The sequence below is a fragment of the Lathamus discolor genome, chromosome 4, assembly GCF_037157495.1.
Source record: "Lathamus discolor isolate bLatDis1 chromosome 4, bLatDis1.hap1, whole genome shotgun sequence".
Classification (NCBI taxonomy): domain Eukaryota; kingdom Metazoa; phylum Chordata; class Aves; order Psittaciformes; family Psittacidae; genus Lathamus; species Lathamus discolor.
The window spans coordinates 105,113,488-105,134,181 of NC_088887.1; the positions used below are offsets into that span (position 1 = coordinate 105,113,488).

General features: G+C 41.6%; 3 protein-coding genes across 4 annotated transcripts in view; 1 reads left to right on the forward strand and 2 right to left on the reverse strand.

Moving 5' to 3' along the window:
- Window positions 1-115: 115 nt before the first annotated feature.
- LOC136013403 (breast cancer type 2 susceptibility protein-like) lies at window positions 116-10,567 on the reverse strand. Its single transcript, XM_065677165.1, has 10 exons — window positions 10,424-10,567; window positions 9,383-9,489; window positions 8,516-8,761; window positions 6,099-6,207; window positions 5,251-5,303; window positions 5,103-5,143; window positions 4,898-5,009; window positions 3,374-3,426; window positions 2,500-2,614; window positions 116-255 (listed from the first exon to the last, which is right to left on the reverse strand). Exons 2-10 carry the CDS (start codon window positions 9,459-9,461, stop codon window positions 116-118), a joined length of 948 nt encoding a protein of 315 aa, XP_065533237.1. The 5' UTR covers window positions 9,462-9,489; window positions 10,424-10,567.
- A 4,053-nt stretch (window positions 10,568-14,620) lies between these two features.
- On the forward strand, window positions 14,621-18,456 carry ZAR1L (zygote arrest 1 like). Its single transcript, XM_065678419.1, has 4 exons — window positions 14,621-15,430; window positions 15,700-15,792; window positions 15,941-16,015; window positions 16,406-18,456. The coding sequence occupies exons 1-4, from the start codon at window positions 14,852-14,854 to the stop codon at window positions 16,547-16,549; spliced, it is 891 nt and encodes a 296-aa protein (XP_065534491.1). The 5' UTR covers window positions 14,621-14,851; the 3' UTR covers window positions 16,550-18,456.
- A 662-nt stretch (window positions 18,457-19,118) lies between these two features.
- FRY (FRY microtubule binding protein) overlaps window positions 19,119-20,694 on the reverse strand; it is a 240,346-nt gene continuing 238,770 nt past the window's right edge. For both annotated transcript variants that reach the window (XM_065678417.1, XM_065678418.1), the window contains one exon: window positions 19,119-20,580. In XM_065678417.1, the coding sequence (XP_065534489.1) occupies window positions 20,322-20,580 (259 nt within the window). In that variant the 3' untranslated portion in view covers window positions 19,119-20,321. The remainder of the gene's footprint in view (window positions 20,581-20,694) is intronic.

Sequence of the window (20,694 nt, forward strand, 5' to 3'; positions counted from 1 at the left end):
CAATTTTATAGGTAAATGCACCTTTCAATTTTATAGTAATTGCCTCTACTCCAGAGGAAGTTTGGAAAGATAAATCTACATGACTTTAAAGTAGGTTACTCTCCAACCTCAGCTGTTAGAGGAAGCAGGAAGCAAAGACATACATGCCCTGGCTATATTTCTTTTTACTTAAACAGGAACCTTTAGTTTTAATTGAAAAAAGAAAACCAGGAGTATCTGAAAGCTTGTAAAGGTACTGGTTGTACACTGAATAACCTGAAGGCAGGGAAAAAAAAAATCCAAAAATCAGAGAAGCTCATTTTGACTTCTAAATTCACTGGAAAGTTAGTGAAAAGACAACCCCTTAGACATGAACTGCACAACAGAATACTGTTTTCTCACTAAGCGCCTCTCCTTCTGGGTAAATAATACAATAATCATTAAAAAAGAGGCTTAAGCTTTAGAGGGTCCTGCTCTGGATTAATATATTGACTGACTGTTAGGATATATCATCCCATTTCAGGTTGGAATCTTTTTCTAGCAGAGAGTATTGAACCTACTGTATGAATAGTTCTAGACACTAAAGACAGACCATTTACTCTGATCAGGGTTATATATTGGAATGAATGATGCCATTTTGTTTTTTAGATTCAAAGAGTTTAAATCCGAAGTTTTGGGCAAAAGGTCAGGGTAAACTATCTAAAAGCATTACAGAATTCCATGTTTCACATTAGTTTTCAATTTAAATAGCTTCTTCAATCTATAGATTTGAAGAACCTTAACTCTGAATCCACAGTTATATACCTACAGCAAAGCTGTGAATTCTGATACAAGGGCCAGATGCCTAAAGCTTAGTGTTACAGTGAGCAGTCTTAGACTTGCTTAAACTAGGGACATGAACCTTGGGAATTAATTACTGGGCTATGAATGAATATTCTTAATGACTATATGCAAATTTAGCTCCTTCTGTAAAATTCTGAAGCGTTAACACCTCACAACACATAACTTGCAGTCCACAGTTACACTAAATGAAAACAGATTAAAAAAAAAAAAAAAAAGCTTTCCTCCTCCCCCAAATTATTACAACTAAGAACAAAAAAAACATCCAGTAAAAGAATCTTTAAAATATTTTGCAGTTCCTGTACTTTGGACTGAGTGCATATATTCAGCGTCACTGCTATTAATGACACAATTGGCACAATATAAATAATCTCATCGTATCCTTGAAATCATGAAGGTATTCAAATCAATATTATGATCTCTTTTTTCTTTGACTGAAACAAAATGCACACCTAATAAAACCAATTGCATTTCATGGCCATACAATATTATTCCAGAGAAAACCAACATCTGAAAGCTATAAACATGGAGGTTTGAGCTATCCTTCTTTTTACATTGCATCTTCAAATGCCAAATTAACTATTACCAAAATGGGAAGACACGTAAAAAAAAGGCATTTGCAAAATTATTTTATACTTTAAGAGAAATGGACTTCTTAATTTTATTTTTACACAGAGGTTGTTTTAACTAGCTTTCTCTATTGTAGTATGCATTGCAATAAGCCATTTCAGAATACAGAACAGGACATGAATTTGCCCTTCCTTTCTAGTATTTTACAGATTACTTGAATATGTTTACTACCAACTACATTTTTTTTTTTTACTACGTTTGAACCTGAAATATAAAAATAGCAGTATATAATGCTCTTCAAGAACAATACATCCTGACCCCAGCATTCATAGCCACCCTCATCAAATTCTAAACTGATTCTCTCACAATTCTTATAGGTACCACCAAACAGTACTTTTAGGGCAGTCCAATTAATTCAGAAGAGACATACAATTCTAAGGATATACTGTCTTGCCTAGCCTGCGTCAGTCTCTTTTATACTCATACATGCTGAACAGATTTCTCCCTTCTGCCATCAAATCAAATAAAACAGCTAGCTCACAATGAAGCAAACCTCTCCACTATTCACTAACATGATTTCAGGACACAGAATGAAAACGCTTTTTTCACCTGGCTATTTTCTGCATTCTTTTAAAAAAGTTAACATTTTTTTTTTCTAAAGGATTTGTCACATTTTGAACTACTAATATGTAACGTAAACGAAGAAGAGATATAGCAATATCCAAAACCAACCTTACCACAGAATAATGAATATTGGCATGAAACTTCATGATAAAGCTAAATCTGTGCAACAGCTAGAAGTAGTAGTCTTGCTCCCCCTTGAGCCTGCACCATTTTTCTCTCTGAGCTCTCCCATAATTTCAAGCCTTCACTTACTAATCTGGTTGTCATCCAGTGGCAAGGTAAACTGATTTAATTAACTGACTCAGCAGAAACTGATTCCCTTTTTTAAGGCTGGATTAGTTTTGCAAAGTTAACTCTATTCAGGAAGTGGGAGTACACAGTTGGCAGGGGATATAAGGCAAGATCAGCCCAAGCTATACAATGTAACTTCACCCTCAACCTTGCTTCACAGTATAGTCAGCAATAAAACAAAACACCAATGCATACCAAAATCTTTGATGTCATCTTCAGCAGTTAGCTCCACTGTCTCTTTTACAGGCAACATACTTGCATCACTTGTCCCAGGACATTTATCATGGTTGGAAAAAAAGTTGTGCGAAATCTGTAAACCAAAGACATAAGCTGTTATATTAAATACTAGGAATTGTCATTTTAACAGTAAACATTTACTGCAGTATTTGAATAACTCCCCATATCTTAAAATGAAAGGCAACATTTTCACAGGTGGACTTGGAAATAAATAAGCAGATAACACCATTTTCAATGCAAATCAGGTTCCATACTACAGCAAGTTTAATTGTGGTGAATGGGTTCAGCAGCTTACTGTAAGCAAGCCTCTCAAAAATGAACAAAGGAGACATAAGGAAGCAGAAAGACTTTCTGCTTATTTTAACTTGTAACTCTAACACCCTCAAAAGACTGAAATTAATACTCAATTTTTACTCCTGGTATAGTGGTTACTCACAAGAAGTTATTGCCAAACAGTAACTTCCAAAGTTCTTTCAAAGCAGAAAAGAAAAAAACCTCAAACAAACCCTCCCTCAGATAAACAGCATATTGCAATTCCTAGGTTTAATGTCTCTTTGAATGACTCCCACTGCTGCTGAATCCAAGTGGTTTTGGTTTGCTTTTTTAAAAACACAGCAAAAGTATTCCTCAAAGTGGGTTATTTGTGAGAATACAGTCTACAGCCAGGTTTTGCAAGTTTAGTTTTGTGAGCAGTAACTTCTAAAAATAGCCAGATAGGACAGCCTAGAATGAAAATGACAGAATTTTTTTATTCCTTGCTCAAGGAATGCAAACATGTAACTGAATAGCTTAACTGAAATTAAGGAACAGCATAGCTCTTAAAACTACTTACTATATCAGCTCTTCCATCCTGTTGCCATCCAGAAATAGAATCATTCTCTCTAGCTTTAGAAAACAGACAGACAAGTCAATTAATTGGCTCAAAAATAATTTGCTGGGTTCAAATACAGTCGTGTTTTGGGAGGGTTTTCATTGGATTATTTTAAGTGCAACTGAGATCTGTAAACAAAAAACTACTAAAAATTAGAAGTTCTAACTGAAAAGTCCTACAAGTGAGCATGGGAGATAAATGCAGTTCCATAACAGCACAAAACACCCTCAATGACAGGTCGTAGTTTTTGCTGTGTGGGTAGACCAGTTACTCCTCTGAGACCACCATCACTGCCATTCCCCTTTCAAGCAGCTATTCATGGCACTGCTCTGTCCAAGGATCTGGATAAGACCATGAAGCCTCTGTCAAGAATTTGTTGGTTTCCATTTCCTCCCACAAAAGCAGTAATCACCTAGATTACAAAAGGAGAAAGTGAACCCTATTTTTAAGATGCCTAAGAGCAGTATATTCAAATAACATCTTTCACAGACATAGCAACTCCTTTCCATGTAGCAGAAAAATGACTCACTCTTTCCTTTCACAGGTGTCAGATGGCAGAGTGGGCATCACTACTATAAAATCCTATGCTCATCCAGGAAGCGGGAGAGTGAGAGCTCAAACAACTTGTCCCCCCGAGTACCACCATTAAGCTATGGGTACTTCCCCCAGCCTCTCTCTTCAGGTCACATCATTCTGAGTGAACGACCACACAAAATGGCACAACTGAGTAGCAGCCCTGTGAACCCTCTCCCTCCCAAGAGTTTTTCTTTCTCAAGAGTTTTCATCAACAAATCACACAGTCAAATTTCATTTTGCTTATCATATGCTAATGAAATTCCATTTAGAGCAACACCTTAGGTCAAGGCTTGATGTTTAGCATCACTGTTAGTTACCGCTTAAACAGCTATCACCCACCCGACTCTCATTCACAGTTATGCTTGCAGAGCTGTTTCCACAGCTGCACAGTAAATGAGGTCCAGGAATTACTCTGTCCAAATAACCCAGGAAATATAGTCTTCAATTGGATCAGTATCTCAGTCTGCCTCACTGCACTGATGTGATGGTAAGTACTGTAAAAAAGGTTAAAAACACTGAAGCCAGCACTGCTGCTGGAAAGTTTACTTGATGGGCTACCTCCTTAGACTTCATAAACATATTCACATGACAATAGTATCTAGTTTTGTGACAGTGCAAAGCATTCATCATCTAATCCTCTTCCCGTGCTTCGCTATATTATTTTTAAATTTATATTCCCTAATCCCTTATGCAAAGGAATAAAACTTTTGAAAAGCAACGACACAATGTAATTTCTCCTTTTATGGCTGTTTTATTTAATGTCACCCACTTAGCATCACTGCAAGAGTTTTGCCCTTTTTAATTAAAGCCAAAAAAAAAAAAAAAAAAAAAAAAAAATCAGCTCACACTAAGTGAGCTTCCAGTGTCAAAACCAGAATTTCTTTAGCAAGTCTTTGTTTTTAGAAATACCTAGTATCACTGTTGCACCAAGTGTAGGAGGTGTGGCTAAAGAACTTGACCAGGACATATCTGGATCCACTTCTGCTCCCAGGCTTTCAGAAATACGTTTTGGAGTTCTGACCTAGAAATATATTTAACAATTATTATTTCTATGAAGAATTCCAAATGTACTACTCCATAAAAGGAAAACAGAATGCATGAATAATGTATTTACCTCCAAAAGTTTAGGTGTGCAAAACAAGCTTCCATATGGTCCTAAAAGAAAATATTTAATAAGGACATTAAATAATACTGACAACATAAGTTTTTTTTCATTTACAGATATTAGACATTTTGTAAAACCAAAAAGTGAAAATACAAACCTGGAATATTATTTCTCTGTGGTGTTCTGTAAGTATTCCTTAAAATAGCTGGACTGCAAAACAAACCCAAATATTAATTTCTCAATTTCTGAAAATAGGTAAATATTTTAGACATTACATACATTACCATTTCCACACATGGCTATTTGCCTGACTAAAAAAAAAAAAAAAAAAAAAGTCAATTTTTCCTAACTGGCAGTCAGTATTTTAAACCTTACTACAAGCTTATTACAAACAGCAAAATGCTTCTTTTCTGAAATATATTAATTTTCAGAAATTATTTGTCTGGCAAATAGAAATATGATAGAGTTCAGTATAACCATGTATTTGTTAATATGCCGTATGAAACTACAGAAATTGGCTTAATTAATTTAAATAAACTATTCTTATAAACAATATGAATACTTTGATCGGATTTATCTGAAATATGCACATTTAAATTTACACATTTAAATGTAGAAAATAGAGCTATTACTAAAAAAACCTCAGTAAATACTGTAAGTGGCTTTACAAATTACTATTTGAGAAGCACATGATACATCACTGCTCCTCTTTCTTGCACTGGATCTTGAGGATTTGGAAAGCTGAAATAATATCAACAAATACCATATGACAGCTGTGAAGGAGTAGAAAAATAGAAAGGAAGAACACCTGAAAGCATAGAAATTTTCAAAATTAGCTCATGTTTTGTTTTCAATTTACTTAAAAGCCCGTAGGTATCAAATACACCAGACATACAAGAATATTCACTGTTCTGAAAAAGTCTACCAGTCAAATATGGTGTGTTTAACATTGATTTTGAGTAAAATCCCTTTCATTTTATATTTGTGTTGGCATGCTTAGCATACCTAGCTGCAAGGAAGTTGTGACAGGTACCAGGAGGAGAAGCAAGTATTTCATTTTCTTGATCTATTACTTTTCTTCCTGTGATACTTGGGCTTGTCAAATTCTCTCTGCCTGCAACACAGGATATAATAACAACACAGCTTTGCAAAACTACAGGCAACAGTTTCAGTTTTGAGGTTTAAAGACAAACTTAAAACCAAAACCAAACAACCAACAAAAAAAAGGCAACATCTGATTTTTAGTTAAAAACAAAGCAAAACCCCCAAGTCCCAACACTTTCTCCTCTGGTGTTTTGAGCATGTCCAAATTCCATATCCAAAAAATGCTAAACATATTTCAAATGCACAGCCAAAAAAACCCATTATGTCACTTTATTCACCTGATATATGTGAATAAATATATATTCACATGCTTCAGTACCTTTTCTTAATCTTATTCAAGTCACATATTTCATGTCAGCTTTAAATACACTGTATTGCACTTTTTTTGTCACTGCAGAAGTTGTTCCTAGGAGAAACTCAACACATGCAAACATGCATTTGCACAAACTTTACCTCACATTTACTTAAGACATTGATTTGAATAAGCATCATAAAGCAAAATTTATGTCAGGAACTGTTAGGGGAGGTACTGTCACTGGTAGCAGTTGCTGTTTCTATGCTAAGCATCTCCAGACAAAAGGGAGTGTGCCCACCAAAGCAGCAGAAGCCTCTGAACGGTGAGCCTCTCACATGAACAAGCCACTACTCAGAATTCATGCTCAGAAATTTCCAAACTTCTGTAACAGAAATTACACCTAGCTTTCTGAATTTCTCTCTGAGTTCAAGCCCATATGCCCAGCATGACTACATCTCAGTACCATACCAAGGTGAAATCCAAAATCTTCTTGTTTTCACAAGAAGAAAACCTATGCACACAAGCTACTTGGCTCTAATCAAGAAAACTAGTAGAAGATCTGAGGCCAACCACAGGTAAACTTCATCTTCCCTTCCTTAGGGAAGTATATGCAAATGTCCACAGGCACAGACACATAGCAAAAGTAACTATTTTGAAAAGAAGAACTATAGGATTCCATGCTACCAAGAATTTACAAGGGACTAAACACTGTAGGAGTCCAAATAATTGTAAGAAACATGTCCTCAGCTGAGAATAAGTTGAGCAGCATATCAGCAGTTAACTTCAGAAAAACAAACAGGGTAACAATATTCTCTGGAAGCAATATTATGAAGTATATTTGAATAATAGCACAGCTCTAGACCTTTAAAGACTTTGCTTTAGGACCCAAGAACAATTTTGGTAACAAAGTTGTGTTTGTCTATAACCTGTTTAGAAAAGCTTATCTTATCGTTAGGAGGGCATAGACATGGATGAAGTACAAATTGGATATTACAGGAATGGGGTTAGATATTCTTCCATAGAAAAGATTCTTATACATGATCTATAATTCATTCTCCACAGAAAAGAATCTTCCTTCTGTCCAAGGAGAATAACTATAGCTTTCAGGTACATCATAAAGGGGCAGTTACATGCACTTTATTTCCAAATCCCAAGCATCTCACGAAAGTAATAAGTACCTCATAAAGTGGTAAAATTCTGTTTCCAAATGAAAAAGCGTAATTTCTTTCCATGACTTAAGAGTTTTATTAGTTCAAAGAGCTCAGTGCTTCTAAATCTTTCTCAAATAGGTGAAGGTCTGCTCTATAGATCACCTCATACTTCAGTATGATAAGCATTATATTCTCTTAAAAAGATTTTCAGAGATTTTGCATAAACAAAAATCAGGCTGCTAAAAAGAAATAGAAATAAAATCACCCTGATTCTCAGTCAACAGGTTACACTAATAAGCACACATCTCCTTACATTAACAGTATTCAGGGCATGTAGTGAAAGGACAAAGGGTAATGGTTTTAAACTGAGACTTAGACCAGATATTAGGAAGTAGTTCTTTACTGTGAGAGTGGTGAAGCACTGGAGCAGTTGCCCAGAGAAACTGTAGCTGCTCCATCCCAGGCAGTGTTCAAGGTCAGGTTGGATGGGGCCCTGAGCAACCTGGTCTAGTGGAAGGTTTCCCTGCATATGGCAGGGGGGTTAGAACTAGCTGACCTTTAAGGTACCTTCCAAACCATTCTGTGGTTCTATCAGGACCACAACAATCTCTCTTCTACAGGGAACTTTGCATATACATTACCAGCTTCATGTAAGGCTGAATCAGTTGTCAAGATTAATTCTGTGTTTTTATAGGTGGTTTTCAGAAGCATACTAAGATAAGCATTTTAGTCACACAATTTCTGCATCAGCATTATCTGTTACATTAAGAGTAGTCAGCTACAACAACAAACAATAAAAAGGCTCTTGCTAGGGAGGGCACAAACCACCATTAAGTGTCACTTTAAAAAATAAACAAATAAAAATTACTCACTTGCTTCTACTTTTTTCTGATTCACTTCCTTTCCAGGAGAAGAATACGGTGGCAATATTTGTTCTTTAAAAATTGGAGGAGTTGATACCAGCTGACTATATGTAGAGGGTTTCGCCCTTGGTGTTTTAAAAGATGTTTGATCAAGCCAGCCAAGGGGACCATCAAGTTCTCCTAACAATTTAGGCTCATATGGGGGTGCTTCTGCGCTGAGTTCTTCAAACCAGTTGAGACTGACGGGTCCTAAGTCTATGAAGAAAAACATAGCAAACTATGTAAAAAGGAAAAAAGAATTCTCCATGCAGGATATGAAAACACATTAGCATTTAAATGCTATCAGCAAATTGCGCTGCTCCTTCTGTCACACTTCTGTTTGTTTCTAGATAGCTTTGAGCTCTGATACTCACAAGATATAAAAGAATGCCCACCCAAATTCTCCAGCTATTAACAAAACAAATCAAACAGCAGATAAATACCCATTTTGTTTAAAATCAAAGGTATACGTATGGCTTTTAGTTTATCTCTTATTTTAGTTAGACTGTTAAGGTTCCTTTTAACATTAATAAATTATACTACTAGAGGTGCATTTGGCAAAAGACTAAACCTAGTCTGCATGTGGGTACATAAGGAGGAAATGGCTTAAAAGCAAGTACAAAAACAAAAAAAGTAACTGAGCACACATTCTGAAAAAAAGCTTCAATGAGAAATATAAAGAGATATATAAAAAAGCAGGTATTAGCAAATACAGATTTGGGGCAAGAAGAGCAGCTAGCAAGTTGCAAAATGCTTTCTATGGAACATACAGGGGATAAAATACCAATGTTCAGAAACCAACCCTAATAAAAATTATTTCCTGTAGAAAAACTGTACCTGATCCACTGCAATGTGCCTTAAATATTTCAAAGAAAGTCAGTCTCTCCACAGGTTTGCAAGCCATTGTGCTATCCATAATGTTACTGGAAATGTTGTGGAAAAACCTGAGAAGAAATGAGAAAAGACTTTCACACAGTGCTATTCTAATGCCGTGGGACTGCAAGCCTTAAACCTGGTTTCCTGTTAGTAGGTGTGTCATAACCCAGCCTGTTTAGCTTTAAGACTGTGATGCGTGTGCTCAAACACTGCAATGTGACAAACATGGTATGTAAACAACAGACCAGAAGAGCATAAGGCATCACACCAGAAATAATAAAAACACTGAGCAAATACAAGACAAAACCGAGACGGAATGGGCAGAACGCTCTTGAGGTATTTTGCTAATAAACGAAAAATCCACACTATTAAATATTAGGATACAATATATACTAATACATATAAGCTGGTACAACCATTACAACTTATGTGTCAAGAATGTGATTTAAAGATGCTTTCCAGGGGAGGAGGCATTGTCAGTTTCACAATTCTACTAAAAAACAGGTACAAGACTGCCATAGAAACTTCCCTGCTTATTTTAACACCTATATTGTTTCCACGGCAGAATCAGTTTCCCCCACGATAGCTGTTTTACACATACTGCCTCATCAAAACGATGAGAGTGACAGGCACTTAAAGAAGGGGAAAGGACTACCCTGAAGCAAACCAAGTAACGCGAAACTGCCTCGGAAGTATATATTAGAAGCCGAAGCGCCCCGTCCACGCCGCTTCCCGCCCGGGACGGCTCCTGCCGGGCACCCACCACACGCGGGGCGCTGCCCGTGCAGCCGCCACCGCGTCACCCCGCAGCGCCGAGCGGCCTCACGGGGCGACACCCCCCTTCCCCCCACACACACGGGCCCCCGGCGGGCCGGTAACCGCAAACCCCTCGCAGGCCGTGAGCAGGGAGCTGCCGGCGGGACCGGACTCGCGGGGACAACCCGCAGCCGGGCAGGGTCAGGCCCGGGGCAGCGCGGGCAGAGCCACCCGCGGGCCGTTTACCTGCGTCCTGCCCCTCATGCGGCGCGGCGCGGCGGCACCGCCTCCCGCGCGGGGAAGGGGCCCTCCCCGCCGAACAGCGGCACGCACAGCACCTCCGCGCCCCGCTCAAACCTCGGCGCCAACACCGGCCCGTGCGCCTGCGCACTGCGCGCACCCGCGCTCCCGCCTGCCCCGGCCGTCCAGTCACGGCAAGGGGGTGGTGTCATGGCGGCTCCGCTGGCCTTGTGTGGGACGGGGCAGGTGCCGCCGAGGGAGCGTGGGGTTGTTCGGAAGTGGTCCCCTTCCGTGCGCCCTGTCTCACAATACAGACACGGAGCGTGCCGAGCCAAGGGCACACGTCCCTATAGATGTGGGAGATGGAGTATCGCATCCAAGGGACACATCCATCCTCCTGCTTAACAGCGCTTTACACCAGTGTCCCAGGAAAAGGCTCCAAGAGCCCTGCAGTGAGAGGTACTACTGTGATGGAGTGTCACTGCTGTGGAAATCTTGACCTCATATACTGAGGTGGCTTATTAGGTTGATACTACAGTGGTGATACTACAATAAAGAGAATATTATCTTCCACATACATGACTGTTCTTGTTTTGACTCTTGATAAATTCTTGGCCTCAGCAATGAGTCCATAAAATAACTTCAAGTTGGGTGGAATATTCATATGTCACCTGCTTCAGGATCTCTTTATACAATAATTTTTCCATGTCCCTCCTCCTCCCAACAAAAATAATGAATTTCTAATTGGGGGAGCTGCAGTGCCTGGTTCTTCCCAAAGCATTCAAACATCTCTTGAATGATGGCATGTAGCTTCCAATTTAATCTCCATACCCCTCTCAAAGCACCTGAACAGCTTACTCTTTCTGCAGCCATGCTGCAGTCATTAAGTTTAAACTTGCTCATCTCCATACCCTGGTTTTCACTTGCTACAGATAGTGCTTTGAAAACCCAAGCATAATGTGGAGCCTTGAGCCATCTTTCGACTGTGATGAGTGTTTCTTGAATCTTAACCTCCTGCTGATCCATAAAAATGTTGTTTCTACTGATTTATTTCAGACACTTGAAATGATATTTCACAAGTATACTGTGAACTTCTAAAGACATCACCCCTACCAGCTCTTCTGTAGCCCCGGTCTTGTTGGCCTACTGAAATTTTATAAAGCAATAAGGAGTTACACAACGAAATCACATCACAGCAGGTCCGGGGATTTGGGGATTCTGCGGTTTCTAAATCCTCACAGACACAGTTTGGATTATTTAATTACATGATTTTAACTATATTAGCTATGATATTACCTTAGAATTGAACTACAGTGATGTGATTATGGAAGAAGGACTGTTAGACTAATATGTACATGCTTGTACTGCTAAAATTTATTTCATTATACAGGCATTAAGCCACTTTTCCCTTTATAACTGTTTTCCCTTCAAAGCAGTGTACAAGCTTGTCTTGGTTTCAGCTGCAACAGTTATTTTTCTCCTTCCTGGCAGCTGGTGCAGTGCTGTTTTGGCTTTGGTCTAGAAGCAATACTGATAACCCACTAATTTTTAGTTGTTGCTCAGTAGTGCTTATCCCGATCCAAGACTTTGCAGTCTCTCATGCTCTACCAATGAGGAGGGGCACAAGAAGCCATGAGGAAGCAGAGATAGGACACCTGACCCAGACTAACCAATGTGTATTCCATACCATAGCACGTCATGCCCAGTATATAAACTGGGGGGAGTTACCTAGAAGGGACCAGTCGCTGCTCAGGTTGGGCTGGGTATCAGGTAGCAGGTGGTGAGCAATTGTATTGTGCATCACATGTGTTTATTGTTTTTTCCCTTTTAGTTTTACATTCCCTTGTTATTTCCCTTATCATTATTACTATCATTATTATTATTAGCATTAGTATTATATTGTACTTTCAGGTATTAACCTGTTCTTACTTCAACCTTTGGGGTTTACATTCTTTCAGTTTTCCTCTCTGTCCCGCCCAGAGGGGAGAGGAAAAAGAATGTGTGAGTAAAAGGCTGCGTGGTTCTGAGTTACTAGCTGGGTCTAAATCATGACAGTCCTTTTAGGCACCCAACATGTGGCAATACGGCAGAAGTTTCTGAGAAAGAGAATAATTCAAGTCCTTCTGAAGGCCAGTTTTGCCATAAACCAGAGTAAGGTCAAAGGCCCTGCACAGGAGATCAGGTTTTTGGGAATAAAATAGCAAGATGGACATCGCCAGATCCCCACAGATGTGATCAACAAGATAACAGGAATGTCTCCACCAACTAATGAGAAAGAAACACAAGCTTTCTTGGGTGTTGTGGGGTTCTGGAGAATGCACGTCCCAAATTAGTCTGATTGTAAGCCTTCTCTATCACATGACCTGGAAGTAGAATGATTTCAAATGGGGCCCTGAGCAACAACAAGCCTTTGAACAAATTAAGCGAGAGATAGTTCATGCAGTAGCCCTTGGACCAGTCCAGACCAGGCAAGATGTGAAATATGTGCTCTACACTGCAGCTGGGGAGAATGGTCCTACCTGGAGCCTCTGGCAGAAAGCTCCAGGGGAGACTCAAGGTCGACCCCTCGGCTTTGGAGTCCAGGATACAGAGGATCTGATGCCAGCTATACCCCAGCTGAAAAAGAGATACTGGCAGTCTATGAAGAGGTTCGAGCTGCTTCAGAAGTGGTTGGCACTGAAGCACAGCTCCTCCTGGCACCCCGGTTGCCTGTGCTGCGCAGGGTCTCCTCTACACATCATGCAACCGATGCTACATGGAGTAAGTGGGTCGTACTTAATTACATGACAAGCTCAAATAGGAAATCCCAGTTATCCAGGAATTTTAGAAGTCACCATGGGCTGCTGCACTGTGGCAAGATATTGGTGCCCGGGCGCAGAACCCGGTGGTGAATGTGTGCCATGTAGATGCCCATGTACCCAAGAGTTGGGCCACTGAGGAACACCAGACCAACCAACAGGTGTATCAAGCTGCTAAGATTGAAGTGACTCAGATGGACTTAGATTGGCAACATAAGGGTGAATTATTTTCAGCCCGATGGGCTGGACACCTCAGGCTGTCAAAGCAGAGATGCAACATGGCACCCCGGATAGAATTTGGACTCATTTCTGGAATAACCTTCTAGACACTTGGGCCAAAGAGCATAGCACTGAGTGGGTATATCACATGCCGTACCATGCACCCCCTCTGGGAAAATCAAATGGTACAGTGGACTGCCAAAAGCTACACTGAGAGCAATGGGTCATGGGACCTACAAACGTTGAGATACACATTTAGCAAAAGCCACTTGGCTAGTCAACACTAGGAATCCACCAACAGGGCTGGCCCAGCGCAGTCAGAACTTTTACATAGTGTAGAAGGGGATAAAGTTCCTGGGGTGCACACAAAGAATTTGCTGGGAAAGACAGTCTGGGTTATTCCTGCTTCAGATAAAGGCAAACCCATTTGTGGAACTGCTTTTGCTCAGGGACCTGGATGTATATGGTGGGTAATGCGGGAAGATGGGGAAGTCTGGTGTGTACCCTAATGAACTCAATTATATGCTGTTGCCTGCTATGTAACACTTCTATAGCCAATCAGCTGGATGTCCATCTCTGCCACTCTGGGCTTTTAAAAGAAAATATGTGCTGTCATGATCATCAGCAGAGAATAAAGTAATGGGAAGAGTGGGCAGCAGCAGCAGATTAAGTGTCTGCATTTGCTCAGTTGTCGGTGGAGTTTATCTGGGCTTTGTTAGTTTCCCAACCCCCTCCCCTCCCCCTCCTTTTTCTTCTTCTAAGACCATAAAGTGAAGGAGTTGGGAGCAAGCAGACTTCCTCCCCCCATGAAAGCTATGGTTGTCCCAGCTGTGACTGGATTACATCTGTTCATCTTTTCAGGGTCTTCCAGAGATGCACTACTTTTTGAGCACCGATTACTTAATCAGCTCTCTCAAGATCTTCAGTGTACAGCCACGTAAACAACCACGGCTTTACTCAGTCCTGGACTTGTTCTTGCAGTGTTCAATGCAGTCATGCAGCCCCATGGCTGTTTCCCACCTGAAACTGGAGATGAAGGCCTCTGTCAGCAACACAAGCCAGCCTGTGTGCACAGTGCACAGCTGCAGGCCAGCTCGGCACAGCCGTTGGCAATGACAGAGACATTGATGAGGTGATGATGGGACATCCCACCCGTGACGATGGCACAGGGCTGTCCCATCATGGCCTGCATGCCCAGGCTTCCGCACTCTGTTCCTGCAGGACCATCAACTCCTATCTGTGCCCAGCTGTAGGGGCAGGGATGAGAACAAGTCTGCAAGGCTCCCTTTGTCATCAGCCCTCCACCGGGCTGGGGCCAATTTCCCCATCAATTAGCATCAATTAGCATCAGCTCTCAAGATAAGATAAAAGGTAGGGCAGGGGGAGAGGAAGGGCTAACATTTCCGTGGTTACGATCATGGAGGGCTTTGTCTGTTCCCCTTTTAGCACATCCTCCAGCTTCAGGAGCAGCCTCATGCCGAACCGCAGCTGGGACCCGGCAGTGAAGCAGCCCAGCTGGAAGCAAGGCAAGAGCGGCGCCATCAGCCCCTTCCTTGGAGGGCCCCTCAGCCCCATGGCCTCCGACTACCTGGACAGCTGCCGCCGGGCCCAGCTCCAGGCCCTGCTGTCGCAGATGGGCCCGGGGCCGGCGCCGCCACCGCGCCGGGCCAGCACCCGGGAGGCGGGGGTGCAGGTGAGCATGCGGGCCGACGCCGCGGTGCAGTGCTCGCTGGGGCCGCGCACGCTGCCCGCCGGCCGCCCGCTGAGCCCCGTGGCCCGCCGCGCCCTGGGGCACCTTGCTCTCTACTCGCCTGTGACGGACAGGCGCCTCTTCACGCTGCCGGAGGCCGCAGCACCCCAGGAGAAGGAGGCAGTGGCTGGAACGACCCCCGAGGCGCAGGCGGCGGAGGGTGACAGCAGGCATCGGCAGGCGGGGCGGGCAGAGGCCGCGGTGCCGAGCACGGAGGCGGTGTTCCGACGACGGGCTGTCTTCCAGGTGCGCAGAGGGGCTTCGAGGCCCGCTCCGGGCAAGAGGCGGGGGGCGAGCTGCGAAGCAGGATGGAGGGAAACCTACCCCTAGGGAAGGGCACAGCGGTCCCCAGCCTGGCTTCCCCCTCAGGTCGCGCATCGCTGGCAGGGCTGGTACTCCCCAGCAGTCTCTTTGCACCAGGGAGCCTCCTGGCTGCGAGAAGAGGTGGTGTAGTGAGGGAGCAGGCTGGGTGTTCTTGTGGCGCTGGAGGCCGCTCATGACCTTTCCCTCTGCAGTTTCTGGAGCAGAAGTATGGCTATTTCCACTGCAAAGAATGCAAGACCAGATGGGAGAGTGCTTATGTGTGGTGCATTTCTGGAAGCAACAAGGTAGTTAACGAGCTATTTCTTGCCCCTGAGACTTGTAACACTGTCACCAAATCTGTGACAAATTGAATGCTTTGGCACAAATTTAGGTACTGAACACCCTGAGTAAGCCTCTGTAGCAACCAAGGAGTTGGTTGTTTTTTTTTTCCAGGTGTACTTCAAGCAGCTATGTCGCAAATGCCAAAAGGCCTTCAATCCCTATCGAGTGGAAGCAATCCAGTGCCAGGTGAGTTGCAGATGTCAGTATCCTGGTAAAACTGACAGAGACTGTTATAAACTCTAATAGTTTACAGTTGCTGAATTAGGTTCTGACTTTCTCTGGAAGAGAACTTGCTTTCATCAAAGTACTGGGAAATGGTATTTGGGAAAGGTGTAAGGGGGTAGGACTCCCTCTCCTGGTTTTCTGTTCAGATAGTACTATGCCTAGCTACATGAAGGTTAGGGTTGTGCGCTTCTAGTGAGAAGGTTCTTACAGCTTAACTGCATAGAGTTTTTACCATGAGCTCTTTTAAGTGTATTAGCTCAAATGTGTTGCTATGATTAAGGAAAATAAAATATCACTAACATAAAGTGAGCACTTTTGATCTACTACTAATGAAATATCTTCTTTCCTAAGACCTGTTCAAAGACTCGTTGTTCCTGCCCTCAGAAGAAAAGACGCATTGATTTCAGGAGACCTCATCGCCAAGAACTCTGTGGCCGCTGCAAAGGCAAGAGGTTGTCCTGTGACAGCACTTACAGCTTTAAATACATTGTCTGATCTGTGTGCCCTCCTGTTTTGTGCTTTGCTCTTTGTCAGTATCTTACAACGTTTTGACTTTAGGCTTTTGACCTGGCATTGGATAATGGATAAAGACTTTTGTACTATTTATAAAATACATAACTTAATTGTATATATGCTATGAATAAAGTTCAGTAGAAGTGTGTTATCCCTTAGTTTCATCTTGCTGGGATGAAACAGGAAAGTATATCTGGAGGGAAACAGATTTCCTAAAGCAAGTAAGTTTTGTGTGTAGTTTGCCTTTGGGGATGCAAAGATTAAAACTGGGACAGAGTTTTTCCTTCAGTCACTCAAACTGAACTAATGTGGAGGATGCAAATGTTCTGGAGCATAACATCTGGGGTAAATGTATCTGTGTATGAAAAAAAGGGCAATTTTATCAAAAACTGTATGCTAGAAGATTATGCCTGTAACATAACACTTTTCCCTTGTATGTTCCACATGCCCTCCAAGTGGGCAGGGAAAATACTTTTTGAGCTGGGCTGTCTGTGATCACGTAACACATTTTCTAGGCTTAATGTGCCCTAAAAGAAGAACAAGTCCTGGTGCCCCCAATTCAGTACTGGTTTGTTCCTCAGAAGTTTTCTTGTCATTTAATGTACCTCCAGCATAGGTGGCTTGAATGTCATTGGAGGGAGTAACAATGTGCTTTCATGGAGACAAAATGTGTTTGGGGGAATCCTAATTAAAGTCCCAGTGTTGCAGAAACACAGTGGGGTATTACTGCAGTTTGTATTGTCCTAGGGCTTCTGTGAGGCTTTGTTGGGAATATACGGATTTCTGCTCTGATTGTAGTTTAGAAATGATGCTCAGAAGGGTAAATGGCTACATGACAGCTTTTGTTTTATCTGTGAAGAGCCATAGAATAGGGTAGAAGGAACCCCAAGAGGTCTTTATACTCGGTGGAGGAAAAATTTAATTAGGTTGCTTAATGGATCATACGCTACCTCCAGGACAGTAATGAGGGATGTATACTGGGTAGTCTGTCTTGTTCAACGTCTTTACCAGTGATCTGGAAGAGGCATGAGTGTATATCTGTCAAGTTTGTAGGTGATATCAAACTGGGGGGACCAGCTGATACAGCTGAGGGCAGTACTGCCATTTGGAGAGATCTCATCAGGGGTGGGCCAACAGGAGCCTTGTCATATTCAGTAGGGACAAGAGGAAATTCCTATCCCAGGTGGGGAGAACCCTTTGCAGTGATACAGACAGGGGACTGCTTGCAGTGGGACATCCTTGGCTGTATGAAAAGAGCCATTGGAGCAGCAGAAGCAATTGTCCCACTTTACTCAGTACTTACTGGATCATGTCTAGATAGATTACTGTATCCAGTTTTGGGCTCTCCAGATGAGAAGGATATTGATCAACTGAAAGGAGTTCAGGGGAGGCTGCCAAGCTGGTCATGGGGCTGGAGCACTTGCTTTGTGAGATATTGAAAGAAATGCATGGACTCAGTCTGAAGCAGTGGCGGGGTGCCTAACAGTAGCCTGTCTGGTTATGGTTACTCGGGAAAGATGGAGCCAGGCCCTTCAGTGTGGCTCATAATAGCTGCCTGAGAGTCAACATGCATAAAACTAGATGGGTGCAGACAGGACAAAGGAAAAGCTTTTCCACCATGAGAACACTCAAGTACAACAGATTGTCTAGGGAGGCTGTGCACTCTATCCTTGAATTTTTTCAAGACCCAAGTGGATAAAGGCCTGAATAACCTGATCTCAAGGTTGACCCTGCCTCAAAGTAGAGACTGGACTATGTGACCTCCTCAGGTACCTTCCCACCCGACTTTTCCTGTGACTGTGATCTGTAAAATATCCACGATTTTGCTAAGCAGTAGAGCAGGTCCCAGCTTTCACCAACCACTAAAACTTTTTGCAGACCACCCCAATTACAGTTCTGAATAGCTTTCAAAAGTGAAATACACAATGGAAATTTGAAGATGACTTTAACCATTGCAGATTATTTTACTCAGAAAAATAGCTGTGTGATTTGCCTTGCATTTATTTTGACCTGCAACTGTGCTGCAGAGCTGTATGGACTGCAAAACTAGGGAACCTGTAAAAGAAGCTGATTCCACCCCTCTGCATCAATACAAGTACTTTTCAAGATTCACATACAATGGTGGAAGTGTTCTGAAAATGAGAAAGGGGTGCAAAAGAGAGGGCTTTACTGCATTCTCAGAGGTGAGGCTGGTATATCAGGCTGGACAGCTTTTCTTTTGCATTTAGTATAAGAAAAAAACCCACCCGAACCCAGCACTGGAAAGAACAGGACCATTACTGATGTTTTTAACAGAAACAAACCTTCACCGCTATTTTGGATTACTTTTTTTTTTTGTTATAAAACTGCTTTAGTCAGTGTCCTCTTCCTGGATGAGTTGCAACTCAGACTGACAATAAAGCCATAGCATTTCTCACTGATATATTTCAGTGTAATGAACGGTTTCACCTAAGTGATGGAAAAGGTGTCTTGGGGCTGCTGATCATGGATACCATCTGCAACAGTATAGATTCAGACAAGAACACAATCTTCACAAGAAGCACATACTCTGTTGTGATTATATATGACTTTTATATTTTAGTTAAATGGATGTACTGATCCAAATATCAACCAAAGTTACTTCACAAAAACGGTAAGTGTATTTACAGAGTGAATAAGTTACATAGTTGTCAGAATAAAAGTGTCTCAGATGTGCAACAGATTTACATGCATACATTTAACACTGGACAGCAGTTAAATGTAAGAAAAAAAAACATACAGGTATGACTTTTATATATACATTACAAATAAAATAAGACATCTCTTTAAAGAAACTTAACATGAGAACTTGCATTTCACGTTAATATTTTTACTTTTTATACTCAAAATTTATATTAAATAAAAATATGCATGCATAACAGTTCAAAAGATTTGACTGTGATGGGACTTTCTCCTACAAAATGGCAAGTTAAATTAGATCAACCATCCTTTAATAGTATAAATATATTCATAAAAGCAACCCTCTAGTAAAAAGCAGCCAAGGTCCTTTAAAAAAAACAACAAAAAAAGAAAATCTACCAAGACCATTCATGATGCTTGGGGGGCCTAAGAACAGACCTTTGCAATATGATCCAGTACCTTCAGAGACAGTAGCCTAGTAACATTAGGAAATGTACTTCATAGCAGCTCGTTGTTTTAAGATACAGTAATCATATTCAAATTACAGTGTACATTAAACTGTAGTCCATTTACAGTTTGTTTCATATACACAGGCTCTCAGCTTTTGACCAACAAGTTTGTAAGATTCTGTGGCCAGCTTCATTCTGCCCATCTTTCACTCAACCAAATAAGAGAAAAAGGAAGAAAATGTACAAGTTGTTTTTTTTTTAACAAAAAATATTATTTAGTGAAGGAAACATTGCACTTTTGCCAACCTAAAATTAATTTGCTATAAAGGAAGTATTGTTCAGTGTAGTAGGCTTTGGTATGCAATGGAAGTCACTTCTTCAGTAGTGAGTTGCAGTTGCTCAGTGAAATGCTAACTGATTTTTGTGCAACACAGAACAAAGGATGTTGTCCCAGATGCTCTATGCTACCTTTGTCCTTACAGTATTGCTACACATTTGAAGTTCAGCCCATCTCTTTTTAGAAGAAATCTTAAATGTAACAAGAGTGAGTACAGTTTGACCAAACCTTTGTAAGGCTGAGAAGACATTGAGCCACCTCACTCCAACAGGGCAGCACTCCCATCTTGAAAGAGGACATAAGAGTCCTGTCAGAGACTTGTGCCGGAAATGCTGGAGTCTGGAAGAAAAGTATTGATGACCCGATAACTCTGAGCTCTGCGGATCATGTCGCGGATCTCTATATTCAGTTCCATTAATTTGGTACAGATTTCAGTCAGGCTCTGGTTGGAGCCCACCAGTGCATAGGTGCCCGTCTGACCCAAGGTTTGGTGCCTGAAGTAAATGTTCAGTAGTGTCTGGACTTCATCATCAGAGCTACTTCCAAAGATATCATTGGGCCACAAAATCCTGCGATCAAACAAGAAGAGAATGTGTGTATATTAGCACAGCACAGATGGAAGCCGGGTGATAGAGATCTCTAAAAGGAGAACTGACTCACATACTTATAAGCCAAAAGCAACT